This window comes from Lipotes vexillifer, unplaced genomic scaffold (assembly GCF_000442215.2).
Source record: "Lipotes vexillifer unplaced genomic scaffold, Lipotes_vexillifer_v1.1 scaffold728, whole genome shotgun sequence".
Taxonomy (NCBI): Eukaryota; Metazoa; Chordata; class Mammalia; order Artiodactyla; family Lipotidae; genus Lipotes; species Lipotes vexillifer.
In genome coordinates this window covers 853,362-875,553 of record NW_006783590.1, presented here as the reverse complement: position 1 = coordinate 875,553, position 22,192 = coordinate 853,362, and the positions used below count along the sequence as shown (strand labels likewise).

Genomic DNA, 22,192 nt, shown 5'->3' with positions numbered 1-22,192 from the left:
GTGTCCCCTGCATCGGCAGGCGGACTCTCAACCACTGCGCCACCAGGGAAGCCCTTCCTTTCTTTTAATCAATGCTCGTTGCCACAGAGGTTTACTCCTCCAAATACTCCTTGTACTGTGGCAGCTGTTAATCATTTTTTGGCCAGAAATGGCTCTTCTCCCTGTTTACAGGGCCTGGGGCTTTGGATACCTCTAATCTGGGTACTCTGCACACCTGCGCTTGGGCTGTGGCCTTCTGTATGTATTTTCACAGAGATAAGAGCTAGTTAACTTCCTCCTCAGCTCTCCGCAGGAAGGGTAAATGAATATGGATTCCCGCATTGAATAGAAACAAGTTCTGTGACACTTCCTGTGTCACATCAGGAAACATCTTCTAGCTTCACAGCTTGTGTCGTCCGTCTGTTCCCCTGCATTGTCACAAGTATAGAATGGAAAGGAATAAGGGCAGGAGGGAAGCAAACACACACACACACACACACACACAACTTCTCAACGAGGAAAACAGTTATACCTGTTGAAATATGATGGCACCTTGAAAGCACATGTAATCAGCCCATGTTCCAGTACCCTGTCCCCAAATCCAAGCACACTGTCTCGAGAGCCACCCTGTAACAACACAGAGAAACATACAAACCTGACACAGTGCTTTGAGAACGCAGAGGAGACAGCAACCAACTCTGCTTGAAGGAAGACTTCGGAAGGAGGTGGCATCTGAGATAGCACTCAGGCAGAGGAGGGGAGAGAGCACGCCAGGCATAGGGAAGCAGGTGACGCTGCCCAGAGGAATAAAAAGGAATATTCCCTTTGAGAAACAAAGAAACTCAGGGTGGCTGGAGTTGAGAAATCATGGACCAATGTCGGTGGAGATGAGAGGCATGAGGTAGGCTGAGGTCACGTGTGCCAAGCCAAGCACCTTGGCCTTTATCTATGTCCATCAGCATCTTTAAAACCTACGTTTGGGGAATTTCAGGCTTCGGCTGAGATGCACGGTCAGAGAGACCTTGGATGAATGGGGGACGGAGCAGGCTACACTCTGGTGCCCTCACAAGGTGTCAAGAGAGGAGCACTCGTGCTATTTGTTTTGTAGCTTTCCCGCACAAAATCCTTTAAACAAAGGTAACAACTTCTATTTTAAAAAGAAAAAAAACATATGAAAAGTGTGGTAGAGTATGAGGGGACATATATGCTGAGAGCCATATATAAAAAATATTATGAACGGGAGACCATACATGTGGAAAATAACCATCTTCACACTGCTGAGGGGCGGATGGGCACTGACCCAGTCACCCCTGGGAACAGGGCGCAAATCCGTGGCTGGTGAGCTTTCCAATGGTCTCTCAGCTGTTTCTTTTTAGCAATTTCTTTATCCTCATCTCTTTCCACTCTAGCTGTATTCGCTGGGTTGTTGTTTATTTATACAAGTAATCCACGTTTATTATAGAAAAATTAAAAATACAGATAAACAGAAAGAAGATAAAAGAAAATGTAGCTATAACTCTACCATCTCCTATGCAGTAGTAAGTACCACTAACACTTTGATACATGGATACATAAAGATTGAGAGAGATTTTTTTTGTACAAATATGGAGGCTGGTTTCCTGCACACTGAAATTTAGCACTCATAGATTAAACAAAAAATCTGTTGTGTTTCCACATGGAGATTCACAACAGACCTTGGAGAGAAGGAAATCTTTGACTGATTTGGGTTTTGATGGATGAGTAAGAGTTTACTAGGCAAAGGAGGAGGACAGGCTTGCAGATGTAGGGGGTAGTGAGAGCAGGTCCCTGGAGGATAAAAAGGCATGGCCGATTTGGGGAATCTAGAAGCCATCAGGTGGCACAGAAATAATGGAAGTGATGATTGGGCAGAAAGCAGATGATCCCGGGAAGCGGGGAGCCTGAAGAGCTCGAATGCTGGGCCAAGGAGTGTGCCTTGCATGCTGTGGGCACAGGGAACTGTAGAAGTCCAGGACCACACCCGGAGGGAAGAGGCCAGAGCATCTCTGCCCTGGGAGGCACCTCCCTGCACCCCACCTGTCCTGTTCAGGTGTCCTCAGACTGCAGCAGGGCCCCAAAGGGAGCTTGGAGCTCCATCCTGCCGAACCCGCTGCCTTGGGAAGACAAGGACAAGGCCCCGTTTCCGGAGTCTCAGCCCAGCTGCAAAGCCCCGGGGCCTTATCTGAGAGGCCAAGGCCAATTAGCAGACCGCAGAGAAGGAGCAATCAGGGGAGGGAGCCATGCACGGAAAAACGTCAGTTTATAATTAGGTGACCTAATCACCTGTGTAAATTGTGTATTTCTTATGATCAATGTGCTAAACGTCTCAGGTTTAATTAAGTTCTGCTGACTCGTTCTCTTTGAAGACCCACTGAAGTGGGATTCACAGCTCCAACAATTAATAACCGGGTGAGGGGCAACTTGAAAGGGGCGGCAGTTCCCTGCCCGCTTCCTGCCCCGTCTCCCCACCCTCTCCCGGGTGCCCTTGGATGGGGCTCCACACTCCCCCTCGTCCTCTCTGAGCCGGGGCCCAGAACATCCCAGCCCTTCCCCATGATTAAGAATCAACCCATGCAATGGGCGCTCCATCCGTGAACTGGTACCTCCAGCTTCCTGTTTAATGAGGTTCCTTCTGGTTCCAAAATTCTACCTGCAGAGTCCTGTGTTCTGCCTTCTTCTCTGTTCCACATTCCATTTATGCTGTTCTGCCTTCCTCCCCTGCTTCATCTCTCTCATCACCTACTGTGGTCTGTAACCCAAGCATCAGGCTTCCTGGCCCCCTCACTCCTTTCCTAGAGCAGCCTCCTCCTGCATTTGATGGGAAAACTGAAGGGTTGACCTTCATACTTCCTGAGCCAGCCCCTCAGATTCTGCTCTCCCCGATCCTCCCTGCCCTGTGGACCATGGGCAGGTCATTGTGCTCTGAGTCACCACCCGGAGCTCCAGGGCACCATCCTCTCCACTGGACATGTTCCTTCTCCCCGGTCACCAGCAGAGAGATGGGCCTGGGCCAGTCTTCCCTTCCTCTCACTTTCCCTATACTTCCAGTTTTCCCAGCACCATCGAAGTCAGCTCTATGACTGATGGATACTCTCCTTCCTAGACATATGTGGCAATCAGAGGAAACTGCCAACACAAGAAGAGACATAAAGTGAGACCCAGAGTATGACTTGTTCAAGAACCCAATGAGAAAACCAGTAAGGTAGCACTCACTATCCAATAGAACTTTCTCTGATAATGGAAATGTTCTATATCTGTGCTGTCCAATATGGTAGCCACTGGCCACATGTGGCTATTGACCTATGGCTAGTGTGACTAAGGAACTGTATATTTTATTTTATTTTAACAGCCACAGGTAGATAGTGGCTACCATATTGAACAAGGCAGACCTAAGGAGTTAAACTTTTAACAAGGTCCAGCCTTAGATCCTAACCTTGTTTCCCTAGCTCCAGGTTCAAGTCTATCTGTCTCCCAAAATGGCTCTTCTGGTGGGGTGTCACTAGTCATATTTCAGGGACCCCCACTCACTGGGGGTGATCTCAACTCCAGGACCCCTCTCCCTACCACACCTTTTTATAGTTCTCCAATTTAGGGATATTCAGTCTCAAATAACATCCAAGAAGAGTTGTACGGGGACAATCAGTGTTTGACTATTGACACCCCAAGAACCCATGCTCAGTCTTAGGGCAGGGGCTTTGGCCCTTGAGTCCTGCAGCCCGGTCGACTTGGGGCTCAGCCTCCATCTTGCCAACCATGTGAATTTTAGACACCCCTCTTTCTTCACAGGAGAAGTCACTACAGCCGTTGGGCACATACACATAGATCCCATCACCATCATTATCATCATCTCTCAAGAATAAACATTTATCCTGAGAGTGTATAGTTCAAAGCTAATGAGAATAATATTTTTCTTACTGGCCCATAACTTGCCAAGCAGCCCCTCCCCAATTATTTTGCAGGGTAGGGTTCAGATCTTTTCCTCTTCACCTTATCTCCAAATGACGCCCTTCTGGTCCTACAGGAAATACGGGAAAGCCATATATATCTTAATAGCTGCTCCCTTAATTACACAAATGGAAACTTGAAATAATCATTTTATTAAGGAATCTATACTTAGTCATGAGCCCTTATTTGCCTAACTTTCCTTCTGGGGAAAAAGGAGGAGATAGCTTATTTCTATTACAATCTACATTCTGTTTCTAACCCTCTGTTCTCCACATTGCTTACTTTCCTGTACTCCAGTTCAGCACCCTACGTTTTCTGTTCAGTATCCTCTATTCCAAAGCTCTGTATTCCCAGAAGAATCCCAGATCCATGCTGTCCTTGACCTCAGTTTGCCCGTCCAACCTGGAATCTCTTCCATTCTGTGAAATTTTTTTGCAATTTTCTATAGAACTGCACTGTATCACTAATACCATCTAAAATGCTGACCTCGTGAATGAATGAATGAATGAATACTTTCAGCACGGCTTGCCATTTCTCTCTACATCAGTTCTGGCTGGGTTTGGCTCTATCCCTTAAATACACCACCAGCTCTAAACATAGAATAAATATCTCTTTTTTTAAATTTAAAAAGTAGGGTGGACTTGAGGAGGGAAAAGGGGATAGAGAAGGAGAGAAATCAGATCACATCAGCTGGTTCACAATCCAATAGCTTACTCTAGGGGGTAATCATGTTTGAAACCTCGCTGTCCAGGACTCCCAAGAAGCTTCCAAGAGTCAGAAAAATGAGTAAAAGTACTTTGAGGGGGAAAAAAAATGGACTAACAAAAATGAGGGGTAGTCAGGAGTGGTGAGACCAAAGGCGGACTATGAAATGCGCTGTTGGTTCTCAGAGATGCAGGAGCAATTCAGCCGGGAGAGTTATCCTCAGCAGAAATCTCTCCTCTCTGGCCCTCTCCTTTCACCCACCAGGCAAGCCCAAGGTCAGGCCTTTTAAGCCATGCAGCCTCCAACTGAAGAGAAAAAGAATTACAGCATGTCAGGGCCTTAGTGATTTGATCATTCAAACCCTCTCTCCTCCCCCATTTCTACAGATGGGGAGACTGAGGCCCAGAGAGTAAATAAAACATGGCCCAAGCTATAGACTGGAGCCAGGAACAGAGCTCAGGGCTTCTGACATCCAGCTTAGTGGGTTTTCTACTGTCCAATGATAGCAGGACGCATAATAAGCACACACACACACAAAAGTTAATTGATCTCTTCAGCTGTTAAACCATCACAAGCGAAATCCATTTTTCACTGTGTCTACTCCAGCTCATAGTTTGTGGTGGTTTTACCTCTTTTGGGGGGAAAGAGAAAATGGACTGAGTGGAAGTAAGGAGAACTCAACAAGAGTTTAGATCCCCACCCCTCCTTTCCGGGTAATTCTGCTCTCTCCTGACCTGTGACATCTGACAGTGCACAAGAGTCCAGACAAATCACTCCGCGTTGTTTCTTGTGACAGTGTCTTATCTGCCGAATGGGTTGAGAACAGAGCCTAAATTTCACCTTTATTCATTTAGAGCAAATAATTATGAAGCTCCCAATAGGTGCCAGTTACTCAGCAAGTCCAATGTATAGTCCCTGCCCTCCAGGAGCTCACAGTGGTGAGAGACACAGAGACAGAGAGAGACAGAGAACAGCAGGCTTCTTTCCCCAGAGGGTTTGAGTCTTGCCAATATGTGTGAGGGATGCTAGGACAGGACGTACCTAGATTCACCATCATTTTCTGAGAGCAGACTTTTCTTACAGGAGTGAGAAAGAAATCAGGAGCCATGGTGGTCAACTAGAATGGTAGGAATAGGCCCCAAAAGTGAAGATGATCTGTGTGTGTGTGGGGTGGGGGGTGGGGGTGTACCTTTCCTATAATTCCTAAAATTGCATCATGTGGTCTTTGTTGCAAGTCAGACTAGAATTGTAACCCTGGCCGCAGAAGTCCATGGTCAGAGAGACAAACCTGCCCCACCTGGTTTGGTGCTTCCTCCAATGTTCACCGTCCCTTGGTTTCATCAGGAGGTACAGCAAGGCTGGTTGAATCTCCATCCTCCCTACTCTCCTAGCTTCTCTCGCCCTTCTCCAGAGCAGCTTTCCAAATCCCTTCTTCATTCCTCCAGCCTCTAATCCCTCCCACCTCCTTCACTCTCTGCTGATGACCTGAGCTCCCGTTGTCCTGTCCTGAACAACTCAATGCCAGGTATCATGAGCACCTCTGACCAGCCTGCCCCGCAGCCCTGCTCCGTCAAGCATCCGCCAAAGCCCTCACTCTTCCCCCTCAGCTTTTCCTCCTGACAGGCTTTAGATATATATGCTCCAGGCTGCACTCCAGGCTTTTCCCCAACCTCCCTCTAGCCTTTTTCGCACCTTCTCGACATAACAGTTCTTCTTTCCCTCACTGCCTTGACCTCACCCCAACCACTCACACCGCATCCAATTTAATACAACATATACTTGTTGAAGTTCCTACCCAGTATCAGAGACACTGTATTTAGTGTGTTTGTGGATAACACAAAATTGTTCTTTTTCGCTTGGCTTTGACCATCCTAATTCGACCCAAGTAGTCTTCCTGTGGACCTCGATGACGTCCTAAATGCCAAATTCGGGACCACATGCCTCACAAATCCATGTTGGAACAAGGCAAGCTAAATATACATACACACAGGCCAAGGTCAGGGTCTAGCACTATACCTGGTACTTAACAGGTGTTGAATAAACACACTGATTGCTTCTTATTTTTCTTCCCCTTCATCCTCTCTAATTTAAAGTCTGTGATCACTCCCGTCTTTCCAAACCTCTCTTCCCCCACGTTTTCTATGGAATTTTGTGGATCTGAGCTCCCTCTGTCTTAGGTAAGGTTCCCCAAAAAATAGACTGAGAGAGAGATCGGCTGGAGAGATTACATGATGTTATACTGTTAATTTGTTTTAAATCCCTGGGACCACATGAACATGGTCTCTCCAGCTGTCAACTGCAATATTTCCTCCACATCCCAGCAAACCTTTCTGAAGATGTGCACAGTTGTTGTGTCCTCCAATTCCCCTCCCTTTCTCTCCTCTGCCCACTGCCCCTGAGCCCTTGCTGCCCCTATTCTGTGGGAACTGCTAACATTAAGGTCCTCATGCAGCTAGGTTCAAGGCCCCCCTTTCTGTCCTCATTGCAATTAATCCAGTCACAGCATGGACACAGCGGAGCCTTCTTTCTTAAAAGAGTTTCTTTGCTAGGTGTCCATGTCACTGCACTTGTCGCCTACCACAGAGACCTGTCATTCTTGGCCTCCCTCAGGCTCCTGAGCCTCTAAATGGTGGACGGACCCAGGCTCACTCCTAGACCCTCCACTTTTCTCCTCCTGCCTAAGTGATCTCACCCACTCTCATGAGATCAAAGGCCAAATATACCCTGATGAGTCCCCAGTGTGAACCTCAGTCCCGAGATCCCCTTTGAGCTCCAAACACATAATCATCTGCCTATTCGATCATTTGCTTTGAATAGCCAACAGGCGTCTCAGATTTAACACGTCCAAAACGAATACCTGATTTCCCGTCTCTCACAAACACACACACACCCCATACACACCCACCCCCCCCACACACACACACACGGGCACGCAGGCCTAGCTTCATGGGCCTGTGTGTGACCAGTGTAGTTGCACAGGGCCCTGCGCTCAGAAGGAGGCCTGGCACTTGCGGGTTAAAGCTCATGGTCACCCTCTTGAAATTCTTAATGATTTTATGTTTGAATCTGTGTTTCGTAAGCGCAATCCAGTGGAACCACGAAGCATGTACCAGGGGCCTGGAGCCTCAGCTCAGGCTCAGTGCCCCTCTCACCACCTCCCTGCTTCCCTGGGATGGGCTCTCAGCCACCTGTTTCCCCGCCCCTACCCAGTGACTGCTGCCTCCTCTGTCGTCTGTTTTGGGGGTGTTGGGGAGGGAAGGGCACGGGTGTGAGGAGGGTCAAGGTCAGGCACAGGCACCCTGGCACCAAGTTGAAGGGTGGGCCCTGTGAGGGTCCACACTCATGCTATTAGTATCCCTGTGCCCAAGGGAGCAGGGCCTTAAGTAGCAAATAAAAAACCACCCTGACAAGTCAAGAGAGAGAGAGGAAGAAAGGAAAAAGCTTTCTTTCTGAACCCACATTTTCCTTTTGCACTAGGACCCCACCTATGATGCAGCGGCTCTGAGTGGGCGTGAGACTAGTCATGTGGTTGGAAACAGGCTGTCAGGGGCTGATTGCTGTGCTTTCTCTGTAAAGGGCCGGATGGTAATTATTTTAGCTTTTGCAGTCTCTGTTTCGACGACTCAACTCTGCCATATAGAGTCGCCTATGGCTGCCCAAAGCAGCCATAGACAATATATAAACCCATGGGTCAGGCTGTGTTCCAATAAAACTTTATTTCTAAAAACAAACAGTGGACCAGATGTGGCCCCCAAGCTGTGGTTTACCATTCCTTGTACAGACAAGGGAAATTTGTCTGAAGGCATCTGAGCAGCAGAAAGGACAATCAAAGAAGTTTCTAGAAGGTCAACTTGGCCACACTGTCCAGGATGGATGGGAGGGTGGGGTCAGCCTAGGAGCAGAGTTTCTAGGAAAGAGAACCTTGTAAAACTCCAAACCTAGGGAGCTAGAGGCCAAGTAGTGGCAACAGGGGTTGAACAGGTAGAACAAGACAGCACAAAAGCTTCACTGAGACCAAAGGTCACTAACCCAACTTGGACCCTCTTCCATCCAGAGGAGAGGAAAGGCAAGCAGAGGACCCGAACCACCTTCACCACAGAGCAGCTGCACGAGCTGGAGAAGATCTTCCACTTCACCCACTACCCTGATGCCCACGTCCGCAGCCAGCTGGCAGCCAGGATCAACCTCCCGGAAGCTCGGGTACAGGTACAGCCATCCCCGCCCTTGGCCCCCCACCTCAATGCACTTGGGGCCATGGGTAAGATCCCATGTATCCTGCACCCTCTAGGGCTGCCCCATCAGGAATTTTCCATTGGCTTTATCCCATGAGTACAGTTATACTGGCCAAATATCATTTTCCAGGAAATGAGGCCACCATAGTTATAAGATGGTTTCTCACCTTCGGGGATGGACACGGAGGTAGCATAGATATCTGCTTCCACTCCCTCCTTCTGCACTTGGCTGTAGCTCCAGAACATCGTTCACCACACAGCCTCATTCACAAAATAGGTCTTGACAATCTAGACCAGGGCTCTACAGACTTTTTCTGTAAGGGACAAGATGCTAATGAAGTTAGGCTTTGGGGGGCCATGACGTCACTGTCACAACTATTCAACTCTACCCTTGTAGCACAAAAGCAGCCGTAGTTTACAGTATGGAACAAATGAGCATGTTCCAATAAAACTGTACTGGTGAACACTAAAATTTGAATTTTGTATCACTTGCATGTGTTACCAAACATTATTCTCGTTTAGATTTTTTCCCCAACCATTTAAAAACATGTAAACCATTCTTAGCACAAGGGTTGTACAAATACAGGTTGGAGGCCAGAGAAAGCCCAAGGCTCTAGTTTGCCAACCCCTGGCCCAGAACACATGGGCATCACTTTGGAGGCAGCACAGAGAGGTGGCAAGGACCCTCCATGGTCAGAGACCTAATCTGTAATCGGTCATTTTTTCCCCCCAAGTGTCTATGGCTTCCTCTGTGGTTAGAGATACAGTAGCCCCTTGTCACTCACTAGGGGGATGCCTCGCCCTCTGCATATCCCCAGTCCTGCAAGAAACGCTCTAGCAAATCCAGTTGTTACATGTTGGCACTCTCTCTAAAACGGTTTTCTAAATCACTCTTCTTTTTTTTTTAACAAATATGATGGGGGAACTATACTCAATATCTATTTTTATAATTTCACTTTTAATGAATAAACAAAAAAGCAATCCTTGAAAAACAGAACAGTATAATTTTTTAAATTTTATATTGGAGTATATTTGATCTACAATGTTGTGTTAGTTTCAGGTGTACAGCAAAGTGGTTTAGCTTTACATAAACATATATCTATTCTTTTTTCAGATTCTTTTCCCATATAGGTTATTACAGAGTATTGAGTAGGGTTCCCTGCGCTACACCATAGGCCCTTGTTGATTATCTATTTTATACATAGTAGTGTGTATATGTTCATCACAACCTCCTAATTTATCCCTCCCCCCGTCCACCTTTCAATATCTTATAACCTATAATGGAAGAGAACGTTAAAAAAGAATATACATATTTATATGTATATGTATAACTGAATCACTTTGCTGTACATCTGAAACTAACACAACATTGTAAATCAACTATATTTCAATAAAAAAATTTTTTTAAATATGATGGACTCATTCGAATTCAAAATCTGCTCCAGGGTCCATGTCAACATTCCACCCTTCATTTCACTGGAACCTACTTTTCTTCTGGTGAACCACCGCCCCTGTCTGGACTTCTCCCCTTTTTCTTCCTATTTGAAAACAGTCACCAGCTAGGTGGGTAGCATCTGCATCTAGTGTAAAGCCAGAATTCAGCATCTGCCTCGGCAGTATGACCAAGTGCAGATGGCAGCATGTCATGGACAATCAGGGCACTTGTGAACACAGGGAACCGCCAACATTCAACCAACCTACAGATGCCACGGGGCCCAACGGGGTTGCAAACCAGTGGCCCACCAGCAGGAAAGAACCCAGATGGGTTTTATTTGAACTGCACGTATCTTAAATCTCAGCGCTTTCACATAAAAATCAAGATTTCTGCCTTAGAAGTTGGATGAGCTTGCAACGCTGGCCTCACATTTCCACATGGTGACTGTTGGCCAAAGCTGATGAAGCTGCCCCCTTTAGCCACTGTTCACCGCAGACTCCACCACTCCCAGTTACATGGCACCCAGCTGCTTCATCCCCTCCCATGAGCCCACACCCCTGCAGGTATTGAAGGTCGTGATCCCGGGCCCCCTTTCTCAAGGCAGATCAGATCCAAAGAAATCCTGGATGCCATGGAGCTTCCTAAACTGTAAAGGGTTGGTCCCTTGGAAGGCGCCGTCATTATGCATTTTGGGGGGAGGAACTAGATGGAGAAAATCCCTTTTGCTTGTCTCCATCCTCTCTCGCCTTCATCTCAGATCTGGTTCCAGAATCAGCGAGCCAAGTGGCGGAAGCAGAAGACCAGCAGCCTTGGGGCTTCGCAGCAGCCGAGAGAGGCCGACTTGGCCCCGCCCACAAACCCAGACGTGGTCGTGAGTGGCTGAGGCGGAGGGCGGGGGGCGGTCGCGGGCGGGAGAGGGGGTGTGGCTGTGGACCTCCGGAGCTCTGTCTACAGTGACAAGTGCAACGACAATTCTTTTAGAAAGATAGTAGGCACGGATTCTCGGGAAGTCGCTGCCTCTGTCCCCGTGTCCTCCTCCACTGAGTGCCAATCACACTCCTCTCCCTCCTCCGGGGACCCACGTGAATTACTTATGCAAAACTCCCCAGTTTATGGAGCAGGATCACAGAGTAAATGGCGGTGCGTGGAGGTCGAGCCCACTGGCTGGGGAGTCAGGCGGCCCCGGTTCGAATCCCAGCTCTGCGCTTAGCAGCAGTGTGGCCTGGAAGAGTCACTGTGCCCCTCAGAGGACAGTCATAGATTTGATGAGGCTGAAACGACCGCTCATCACCTAGGAAATGCTCCCTAAGGTTTAGCTGTCCACTGAGTCAACACAGATTTGGAATCTGTGTACCAGATGCCAAACAGAGGGACGGCAGCAGTACACAGAATAGACACTCCTATGGGTAACGGTTTGTACAAAGCCATGAGTGACCCTATGAGGTAAGATTTTTAATTTATCCATTTTTTGCTAATGCAAAAACTCGACTCTGAGAAGCAAAGTGACTTTTCCACAACAAACAGTTGATGCAAATGCCGGGATGGGGATGAGTTTTCCTGGCCCCCCTGGGCACACATTTCTCCCCAAGTTGGTCTCCCTACCCACTCCGAGCTGCCCGAGAGTAACGGGGAAAGGTTGGGAAGCCGAGGGACAGCCCACGGTAAAGTTCAGGGCTCACTTCTCTCTCCTGGCCTCTCCTTGTGACAGGGCCCCATGCTGCTGCCCCCTGCACGGCGCAGGCTGGCTCCTCCCACAGGTTGCTATCCACCGGCTCAAGGTCAGCTGGCCTCTGCCTGGCTCCCCACCCGGATCGCCCTCCTCCCATGCCACCCATGGGAGATACAGCCTCTCCCGGGCCCTCTCATCATCCAGCAGACCTGCATCCCTGCACTTTGCTTTTTTTGCACCTCCGCACCCCAAATGGGGCAACATCTGTGCCACTTCCACACAGGGACCAGACATCCTCTCCTTAGTGGAGCTGCTCTCTTCTCCAGGTGAAGGCAGGTGGCAGGAAGGTGCCCAGGCCTCTGGGGAAATCAATCTCACGATCCAAAGACAACCCACAGCCCAGGAAGCCACCCTGAGCTTGTCCCTTGGAAGGTTTCATCGGACTCAGCAGCAAGGTGACCAATAAAGGAAGCTCTCGTCTCTCCTGGCCAGTGTCACCATCCTGCTTCAGGCAACAGACACTGTGTGAGGTCTCAGGATGATCTCTGGAAGGAAGAGGTCATCCTCTTGCACCTGTGCTTCCTCTAATTTGCTGTGTGACCTCCAGCCAGTCACTCACCCCCTCTGGGCCTCATTTGTAACACAGGCAGTTGGACAAGGTGACTTCTGAGGGTCCTTCTGGCCCTTACTTTGGTGAGATGAACTATGGTGAGAACAGAGGCACAGAGGAGACTAAGGAGAGGTTTGTTCATTCATTCATAAGCACTCACCTACTGAGCACTTCATAAATGGAACTGGATATTGACATGAACAGCTGAGGCTCTGTGCCCTGAAGCTCAGTCCAGGTTGGTGGAAGGAATGGTACTGGCCTCCCCCTGCAAGCAGAACATTCGCTCAATGACCTTGCAAGAGGCCCATGTCTAACACATTCTGTTTGGCTTTGATATGAATGTCCTAAAGACGGAAGGAAATATAGAAACATTTCTTTAAAAATTTAAACAGAATTTAGTGTGTTTGGTTATTCTGCTGGCTTGAGGAGAGATGTTGTCATTTCTGGTTTGAGTGAAGGGTTAGAGAGTAAGCTCTTTTCAGAGTTTAACTCCCCAGGATTTGTGCAAGGGGCTTAGTTAGAAGGCCAGCCTCACTCTGTGCTGAAAAGCCTAAGAAAGAGGGAGGGAGAGAGAAATTGGGGTGGTTAACTTTTATGGGCTGGGTAATTTCATAGGCTAATGAGTGGAAGGATTATTCCAGCTACTTTGGAGAAGGGGTGGGGATTTCCAGGAATTGGGCCACTGCCCACTTTTTGGCCTTCTATGTAATGGCATTGGTGGGAGTCTCGTTTAGCGTATGCTAATGTATTACAATGAGCGTATAATGAGGCTCGAGGTCTACTGGAAGTCGAATCTTCCACCACTTTGGACCTAATTCGTTCTAACCAGTTTACGTCGTATCCTCAACGGCTATCTTATTCTCTTAAAGGTTGTGCCCTAACCCCCTTCTCCCCTGGTTTCAGTACGACCATATAAACATAAAATGAACACGTGCCAACGTTTTATCTAACTCACTAATTAATGGGGGAACCAGTAAGACATCATAACAGTTCAAAGGAGAATTCAAAGAACAGACAGAGCAGAGGCAATCAGGAATGCTGAAATGAATTACAAACAGACAAAAAGGGTCAATGGCCACAGGGAAGTAATCAATGGCATCTCCACCAGGCACAATTCATTTGCATTTCTATAGACAAGTATCATTTGCATTAGTACCAGTTTCCAACAATTATACAGAGTGGAAAAATAGCTCACAGACAATGAAAGGGGCAGAAATTCTGGAAGAGTGCGCTAGACAGAACAATTTTTTATGCTTATTTCGAAGTCTTTCACAATTTTTCCTGACCTAAAAGTTACTTAATCTCTCTGGGGATACCAGGACCTGCCTCAGAAGTTAGCTATGAGATTATATTAGATGATATAGCCAAGTGTTTTGTACTTGTAAAACACCATGATGTTAGGAAATGATTATTTACTGCCTTTCAAGTTTAAAAGTCTACATCTAGAAAGTGTTTAGAAATACAGTAACATTTCTTTAATATTCATTGACCTTTGATGGTTCCGTTTTTTAAAAGGCTAAACAAGACACAAAACGGGCAAAGAGCAGAAATAACAGATTCCCAGGAAAAAACATATAAATAGATACTAAACCCACAAAAATAGTCTCAACCTCATCCATCATTTAAAAATGTAAGTAGGGCTTCCCGGGTGGCGCAGTGGTTGAGAGTCCACCTGTCAATGCAGGGGACGCGGGTTCGGGCCCCGGTCCGGGAAGATCCCACATGCCGTGGAGCGGCTGGGCTCGTGAGCCATGGCCGCTGAGCCTGCGCGTCCGGAGTCTGAGTCTGTGCTCCGCAACGGCAGAGGCCACAACAGTGAAAGGCCCGCGTACCGCAAAAAAAAAAAAAAGTAAGCAAAACAGTAATGCAATACATTTTTTTTTACCTTTCAGGCTGGCAAATATTTCAGTGTTGGTAAGGGCTTGATGAAAGTCACTCTCATATAGAAGAGTATAAATTAATAAATTATTTTGGACAATAACTTCACAACTACTCATATTCTAAATGCACATCTCTTTGACTCAGTAATTGTTTTTGCAAGAACTTATCTGATAAATACACATGGATATAAATACTGTCTATAAGAATGTTCACCAAGGCTTTGTGACAGCAAACCCTGGAAACCACCAAAATAAGACACTGGTTGAGACAACTGATCATAGCACATTCATCCAGCTGTTAAAAATAATGAGAGAGGGGCTTCCCTGGTGGCGCAGTGGTTAAGAATCTGCCTGCTAATGCAGGGGACACGGGTTCAAGCCCTGGTCTGGGAGGATCCCACATGCCGTGGAGCAACTAGGCCCGTGAGCCACAACTACTGAGCCTGCGCGTCTGGAGCCTGTGCTCCGCAACAAGAGAGGCCACGATAGTGAGAGGCCCACGCACTGAGATGAAGAGTGGCCCCTGCTTGCCACAACTAGAGAAAGCCCTTGCACAGAAATGAAGACCCAACACAGCCCAAAATAGATAAATAAATAAGTTTAAAAAAGAAAAAGAAAAACATAATGAGAGAGACTGAAATACACCTCATGGGAAACTGTCATTAGACACATCACTGAATGGAAAAGGCATGTTTCAGAACAATATCATGGTCTCATTTGAGTAAGAAAAAGATCAGATATCCTGATATTTAAACACATCATCAAAATGTGATGGTTTCTGCACCATAATAAATCCCACCAAAACTTAGTTGCTTGAAATAATGATTTCTTTGGCTCAGGCTTGACCGGGCTCCTGGTCTAGTCGGTGCTGACTTAGCTGACCTCGGCTGGGCCTGCTCATGTGTCTGCGGTCAGCTAGTTGGTCAGTGGCCACTGGGGGAATCTCAGGTGGCCTTACTCACAGACAGGCCTGGGTCTGGTAGGCTGTTAGCTGAGGCCACAGGGTGACTGGGCCTCAGTAGGCTTCCTCGTAGTGTGGTCATAGGATTCCAACAGCACAAAGGCAGAAGGTACAAGGGCTCTTGAGGCTTGGCCTGAGAATTCACTTCTCACTTCCACTGCATCCACTGGTGAAAGCAAGTCATAAGGCCAGCCCAGATTCGAGGGGTGGGAAAACAGTCCTCCTCTTGACAGGAAGAGCTACTAAGTACATATGCCATGCTTACCATCCACCATAACACCCAAATGAATTTCTCATCTAGACTTCTTCCTTGAGTACTCCTGACATCTCCACTTGACTGTCTAATGTCATCTTGAGTCAGGAGATAGGTGGGCCCCCGGGGCAAACAGTTGGAGTTCGTTCTCTGTGGACCGATACCCCAAGATGAAAACAGCCGGACAATCGAGGGAGGAGGCTGGGCCCTGCCCAGATAGAAGATAAGAGACCACATAGTCCTCATTCTCAAAGTCAGGAGACCTCCCCGACTACACATGCACAGAAAAGCTCCTTGGAGGTCAAACGGGAGGGGGCGCCACCCCATAGTAAGTGATGCTAACTACCCATAGGCCTCTTCAGTAGAATCCATCTTGGCTAAGAGATGCGCGCACACCGGGAGGATCCTGAGATGTACCAAATACGGACTCTGAGCCAGGCAAATCGAAATGATTGGCCAAAGAAAACCCAGAAGAAATGCCCCAAATAAGTGATTTAAACTACCACGAGAGCGCGACTCTCTCCCTCTCTGAGCCCGCCCGTGTGTCTATCCCCACGTACTGTACTCTGTTTTCTTCTAATAAACACTTTACTTGTTTCACTACTTTCCATCTTTGTGGGAATTCTTTTCTGCAAAGCCGAAGGGCCAGGGCCTTGTCACTGGCCACTGGTCGAGTGGCTAGCATTTGGTGCTCTCACCGCTGCGACCCGACCTCAGTCTCTGGCTGGGAACCGAAACCCTGCTTCAAGCTGCTGCAGGCCGCGGCCACCTGACATCACTCTCAAACTTAACACGTCTGAAAACAAACTCTATTCACTCCCCACCCCAAACCTGCTTCTTCCTCAGCCTTTCTCCTCAGCATTTGGCAACGCCTTTCTTCCAGGGCTCAGCTCTTTACAGCAATTTTGATGACTATCTTTTCTTTATAAGTATATATTTTTCATTGAAGTATACTTGATTTACAAATCTGTGTTAGTTTCAGGTATATAGTAAAGTGATGCAGTTATAAATATATTCTTTTTCCGATTCTTTTCCATTATAGGTTATTATGAATACAGTTCCCTGTGCTAAACAGTAGGTCCTTGTCGTTTATCTATTTTGTATATAGTAGTGTGTATATGTTAACCCCAAACTCCCAATTTATCCCTCCCCCTCCCTTTCCCCTTTGGTAACCATAACTTTGTTTTCTGTGTCTGTGAGTCTATTTTTGTTTTGTAAATCAGTTCATTGGTGTCATTTTTTTAGATTCCACATATAAGTGATATCGTATGATATTTGTCTGATGACTATCTTTGCTAATCAAGCAGCAAACCCAGCATCCAACTCCACCTCCTTGATGCCAGCCACGAGCATCTCCCCACTGTTTCCTTGTGCTCACCTCGCCCCACCTGGGCTCTATTCTTCACTCCGCAGCCAGAGGGATGCTGGGAGAATGTGAGTTAGGTCATGACTCAAACCCTCAAGTTCTTCCCTGCCTCACGTGAAATAAAGTCAAAAAGTCCTTCCCGTGGCCAACACGGAAGTTTCCGTGGCTCCCATCATCTTCCCCAGGGCTCCCTGCTCCGGCCTTGCTGGCCTCCTACCAGCTGCTGCTCCACAGTGCTGAATACAATCCTACCCCAGGGCTTTTGCACTTCCTGTCACTGCCTGAAACATCCTTTTCTAGCTATTTGCCTGGCTATTTGCCTGGCTCACTCCCTCAATCAAATAGTACTCAGACAGCCCCCCTCAGGCCATCCTATCTAAGAGAGCATGCACATACACACCTTGTCATTCCCTACCCCTTACCCCATTTTTTAATTTTTACAGTGCTTATCAATACCTGACATATTTATTTATTGTCTATCTCCCGACAGTAGAATGAAAGTTCCATGAGGTCAAGGATATTATCTGATTTGTACACTGCTGTATTCCCAAAACAGTGAACAAAACAGGGCCTGGCACATAGTAGACACTCAATATTTGTTATGTGTGTGTGCGTACTCACATCTATATATCTAGAAAGTTCCTAGACAAATACAAAACAACCCTGACAGCAATTACTTCCAGAGAGTGGGCCGATGGTCTCACATAATGGAGAGAGGAATATTTGTTTTTCCTGATGCCTGGCAGTGTTTGAATTTTTTGCCCTAAGTGTATACTTTTAGAAATTAAATGTTAACAAACAACAGGACAATGCTTGCTTTTTCTCACTTCTCTTGTGCTTTACAATATGCCCTCTTGCTATCAAAGAAAATGCTTTTCTGCCTCTTCTGGTGCTGGAGGGGGTCCCATGTGGGGACAGGGGGATCACCCAATGAGCCACTGCGGAGAATCATAGGAGGGGATGGAGGTCTGGAAAGCGTCCTCTGGAGGCGGGGAGGGCAGACTCAGGGCACAAGGAGAAGTGGACCAGGAGCTCTGGGACAAAACCCAACGGAGATCAAGTTCATTCACAGAATAAAAGAACACACAGAGCAGGCAGGCTCGGAATCTGAGAAGAGAAGGTGCCAGGCCAAGAGCTCTTGGCTGTAGGATGGATTTTTAATGTAAATCTCAGGGAAATAAATGCAGAAGATGGTCAGGTGGAAAAGACCTTTTATGGCAATTAGACCAAGAAGCTGATTTGCTGCCTGATGGTCTGATAAGAGGGCAGATCCGCATAGGAACAGTGGCGATGGCTTGAGAGAAATGCTCTAGTAAATTTCTGAGCAAGATGTTACAGGGGAAATAAGGAAGAGGAGCCCAGGGACTGGGTTCTGGCTCGTAAGCAGATCGTCTGCAGAATTCGGCAAAACATGGATTCACATTCGACAAGGATTTGAGCCCCTGCTCTGGTGACAGCGACTGTTTAAAGCTAAGTGGCCCCACCTCGTCACTAAGTCTGGACTCCTGAAAGGGAAGAGTCAGCTCAAGTAACTGAAGAGTGTGAGTGGGGCCGCATCTAAAATTCAGTTATGTCTCCACCTCATTCCCATCTCTCCACTCTGCTTTCCTCTGCATCAGCCAGACTCTCAAGTCTGAAGGAGAGAGTCTCCCTTTCCTAGGATTATCACAAAGGTCCTGGGATTGGGTGCCACTAGCCACACCCAAGGCACAAAGCATCCCTCAATCTGTCTATCCCGAAGGTTGAGGGGAGGGTGTGAACTGTTCTGACGGACCCTAGGGTACAGCCAGAGGTAAAGTCAGCTCCACCCCAACCATGTGGATTGACAGTAGAGGAACAGGGGATCCCCTGGGAAAACTGGGATGCTGCTACCAGAAGAAAGGGAAATGGATTCTGGGTTGACAAATAACAGTCATTCACTAGAGATAACCTAAAATTTTATCTATTTTATACCACATAAGAATGCTTTCAGCTACAAGAAACCAACAGTAGCTTATACCAATGTGAATTTGGGCTTCTCATCTAACAAGAAACCTGGAGGTATGGCCAGCATGTGTACGATTCGCTTGACCTTTCTCCCATGGACACATAGTGTCTGCTTCGGTTCCAGCCATCACACCTGCACTCAGTTAGGAAGAAGCAAAGAAAGCAGTGTCAGTGATGTCTGTCTCTTCTATCAGGAAAAACAAATAGACTCACAGACATAGAGAGCAGACTTGTGGTTGCCAAGGGGGAGGGGAGGTGGGGGAGGGATGGAGTGGGAGTTTGGAGTTAGTAGATGCAAACTAGTACATATAGAATGGATAAACAACAAGGTCCTACTGTATAGCACAAGGAACTATATTCAATACCCTGGGATAAACCATAATGGAAAAGAATATTAAAAAGAATGTGTATACCTGAGTCACTTTGCTGTACAGCAGAGATTAACACAACATTGTAAATCAACTAGACTTCAATTTAAAAAATAGATTTAAAAAAAAGCCCTCCCGGAAACCCCCCAGCAGACTTCCACTTAAGACTGTGTATAGCCAAAACTTTGTAAAAAGCCACACCTAGACGCAAGGCAAGTTGAGAGAACAGATACCTAGATTCTCCAAGCATGTTTGTTTGATGGAGGCTGGCAATGGAAGAGAAGGCTGGAGATGGGTGTCTGATCATATTCAGAACGACTGTGGCTACCACACAGGCAGTGACTTGCCAGGGCGACAAGGTCAGAAAGCACAGAGCTGGGTCTTGAACTCAGGCCTTCTGAATCCAGAACTATGGCCCTATCTCCTTTGCCATGATTTCTCTAAAAACCAGGCTGGGAGTCAAGAGCAACCAAATAAACAAACTATTTTCCTTGTACACAAAGGAAGAGAATCATTTAGTTAAAAGATAACAAAGCTCCCAAAGACGAAGACAATGAGTGGCAGGTCATCTGCCTCTCCCTCCTTGCCCCCTCCCAGGGCGCTGGTTAGGCTTAACATCTTCCACAGCGGGTCTCTAGGTGCTCTTTATTCAGATTTCATGGTACAAAACAAACTTCTGACTTGGAATGCAGGAAGTCTGACCTCTGGTCCCGTCCCCATCATGCGCAGCAGTGGCCAATTTGCTCCCCGTCTCAACAGCTCAGCTTCCTCCGCTCTAAAATAACATTGGTCAAGATGTGGCTCCTGGGGCCTCTTCCAGTTCGGATGGCCTTTGTTCCTCAGAAAGCCAAGGTCTGAGCCCAACTCGTCACCTGAGTTCCCAGGAGACATTGACTCACTTCCTCTCTGGTCCCTGGGGTTCTAGCCGGAAATTGGCTCGAATAAGCACTGATCCCTTCCCCTCCCTCCACAAAGGTTCAGTGTTAATGAAAAGATCAGGGTTAATGAAAGTGTTTGCCATGAGCCTCAGGCTCTGCAAAGAAAGGTTCCAAATGGAAGCTCTTAATAATCTTTCTCTGGGGTCTCAGCTAAAAAAATTAGTCCCCCTCAGGGCTGAGTCACTCCAGCTAATTGTCTGGTTCCTTGACCTGGAGTTAAATGCAGTGGATGGGCAGAAGGAACTCGCTGCATCACACGAAAGGACTTTTCCACTTCTTACAACAGAGCCCTGCCCTTTGGTAGCACCTAGGGAAGCTGTGAATCTGTGGGTGTGCCTGTGCGTGTCATGGAGTGTGTGTGTGTGTGTGTGTGTGTGTGTGTGTGTGTGTGTGTGTGTTTACCTTCACTGTTTCTCCTCCATGCTGGGCGTGTTCCAGCTTTATCAAGCCAGTAGTTGACCTCGAGCCTTACAAACGAATGGGTAGTCTCCAGGATTCGACAAGGGCTCATCCATCCCATAAACACTTACAGAGTCCTCTTCTGGGTCCTATAGAAACAAACACAAGAAGACACAGTCCTTGGCCTCAAGAGTGGATCTGGCAGGAGAGGACAGACACTTAGGTTAGACAGCATTAGGATCTGGGGGGATATGAGTCAAATGGAGCAGTGTGGGAGCACCGTATTGAGGTGATTCAATCTGCCTAGGGAAACCAGAGAAGACTTCCAGAGAAGGGAACATTTTACTGACACTTAAGTATTAGTAGGAGTTTGAGAGGTAAAGAAGTAGGAGAAAGAACACTTTGGCTGAAGGAATGGTTACATAAATGGGAGCAGAGATGGATTTACTGAAAAGCTATGAAACTTCATTTTCGAGGTTCCTCCTTTGTACGGGTCCCTTCCAAGATCTTGGACTGAATTTGCAATATTGCATTCTCTTGCTTTGAAAAGGTCCCCTGAATTGCATAAAACTTAGGCTCCATAAAATATGAATCTGCCTCTGAATCTAAGGAATGGCACACAAACACAGGAACAAGGATGCCTGGGGCTGCGTTTTTCTTCTACACCAAGCTAGATTCCAAAATCTTCCTTGGTGTAATTAGATAGAGGAGTCACCTACCCAATCCAGGGTACCTGTTCAGACAGTACCTGAATGGATTCTGTAATCCCAGCATTATTGCATAAAGACAACAAAAGGATGGGCTGCAGATGGCTGAACCCGCAAGCAACCTGGAAGGAGAACTCAATGGAGCTTTCTCTGCAGACTTCAACTCAGCAAACTATCAAGGGCAGGCTCTGTTTCCTAATAGCAAATGCCCAGCTATTTATACTAAAGCCCTCGTGAAGATCGTCAAAGCACTGTGACCAAGGAATGGATCTGGTTGTGGTTCTGAGCACCCTGTGTGTCCCATGCCACGCTCAAACCATGCTACTGCACCTGGGGTCTCTAGTCCTCACTTCCAGGCCCTCAAGAGCATGTCTTGATCTTTGTTGGTTCATCTACTTGAAGTCGAGGTTGAAGCCTTGAGTTTATACTTATATCATTAGATATTTGAAACTTTCAGATGCTCCAGAGAAGCTCGACCCTCTGCTGTCCTTCTTTATGGAGCAGCAGGCTGTGGACAGCTACCTGGGTGTCTCTCCAGCCCCATCACCCTGTGCTCTCGGCCACTGGAGGTCCCTCCCCATTGGCATCGCCAGAGGGACCCTTCTAAGAAGACAAGCACCAGTACCTAAGTGCTCACGGAGCCTCTGCTAACATTGCTTGCTAATGTCTCATTGGCCAGAGAGTCACATGACCACTCCCCCATGTGGGCGGAGGCTACATAATCAAGTGACCACTCAGAAG

General features: G+C 47.3%; 1 protein-coding gene across 1 annotated transcript in view; it reads left to right on the top strand.

Moving 5' to 3' along the window:
• The window catches only part of ISX (intestine specific homeobox), a 150,886-nt gene that overhangs the window by 6,461 nt on the left and 122,233 nt on the right, over nt 1–22,192 (top strand). The window contains 4 exon segments of the mRNA XM_007456266.1: nt 8,702–8,853; nt 11,072–11,185; nt 12,023–12,211; nt 12,213–12,319. Coding sequence (XP_007456328.1) covers nt 8,702–8,853; nt 11,072–11,185; nt 12,023–12,211; nt 12,213–12,319 — 562 coding nt within the window.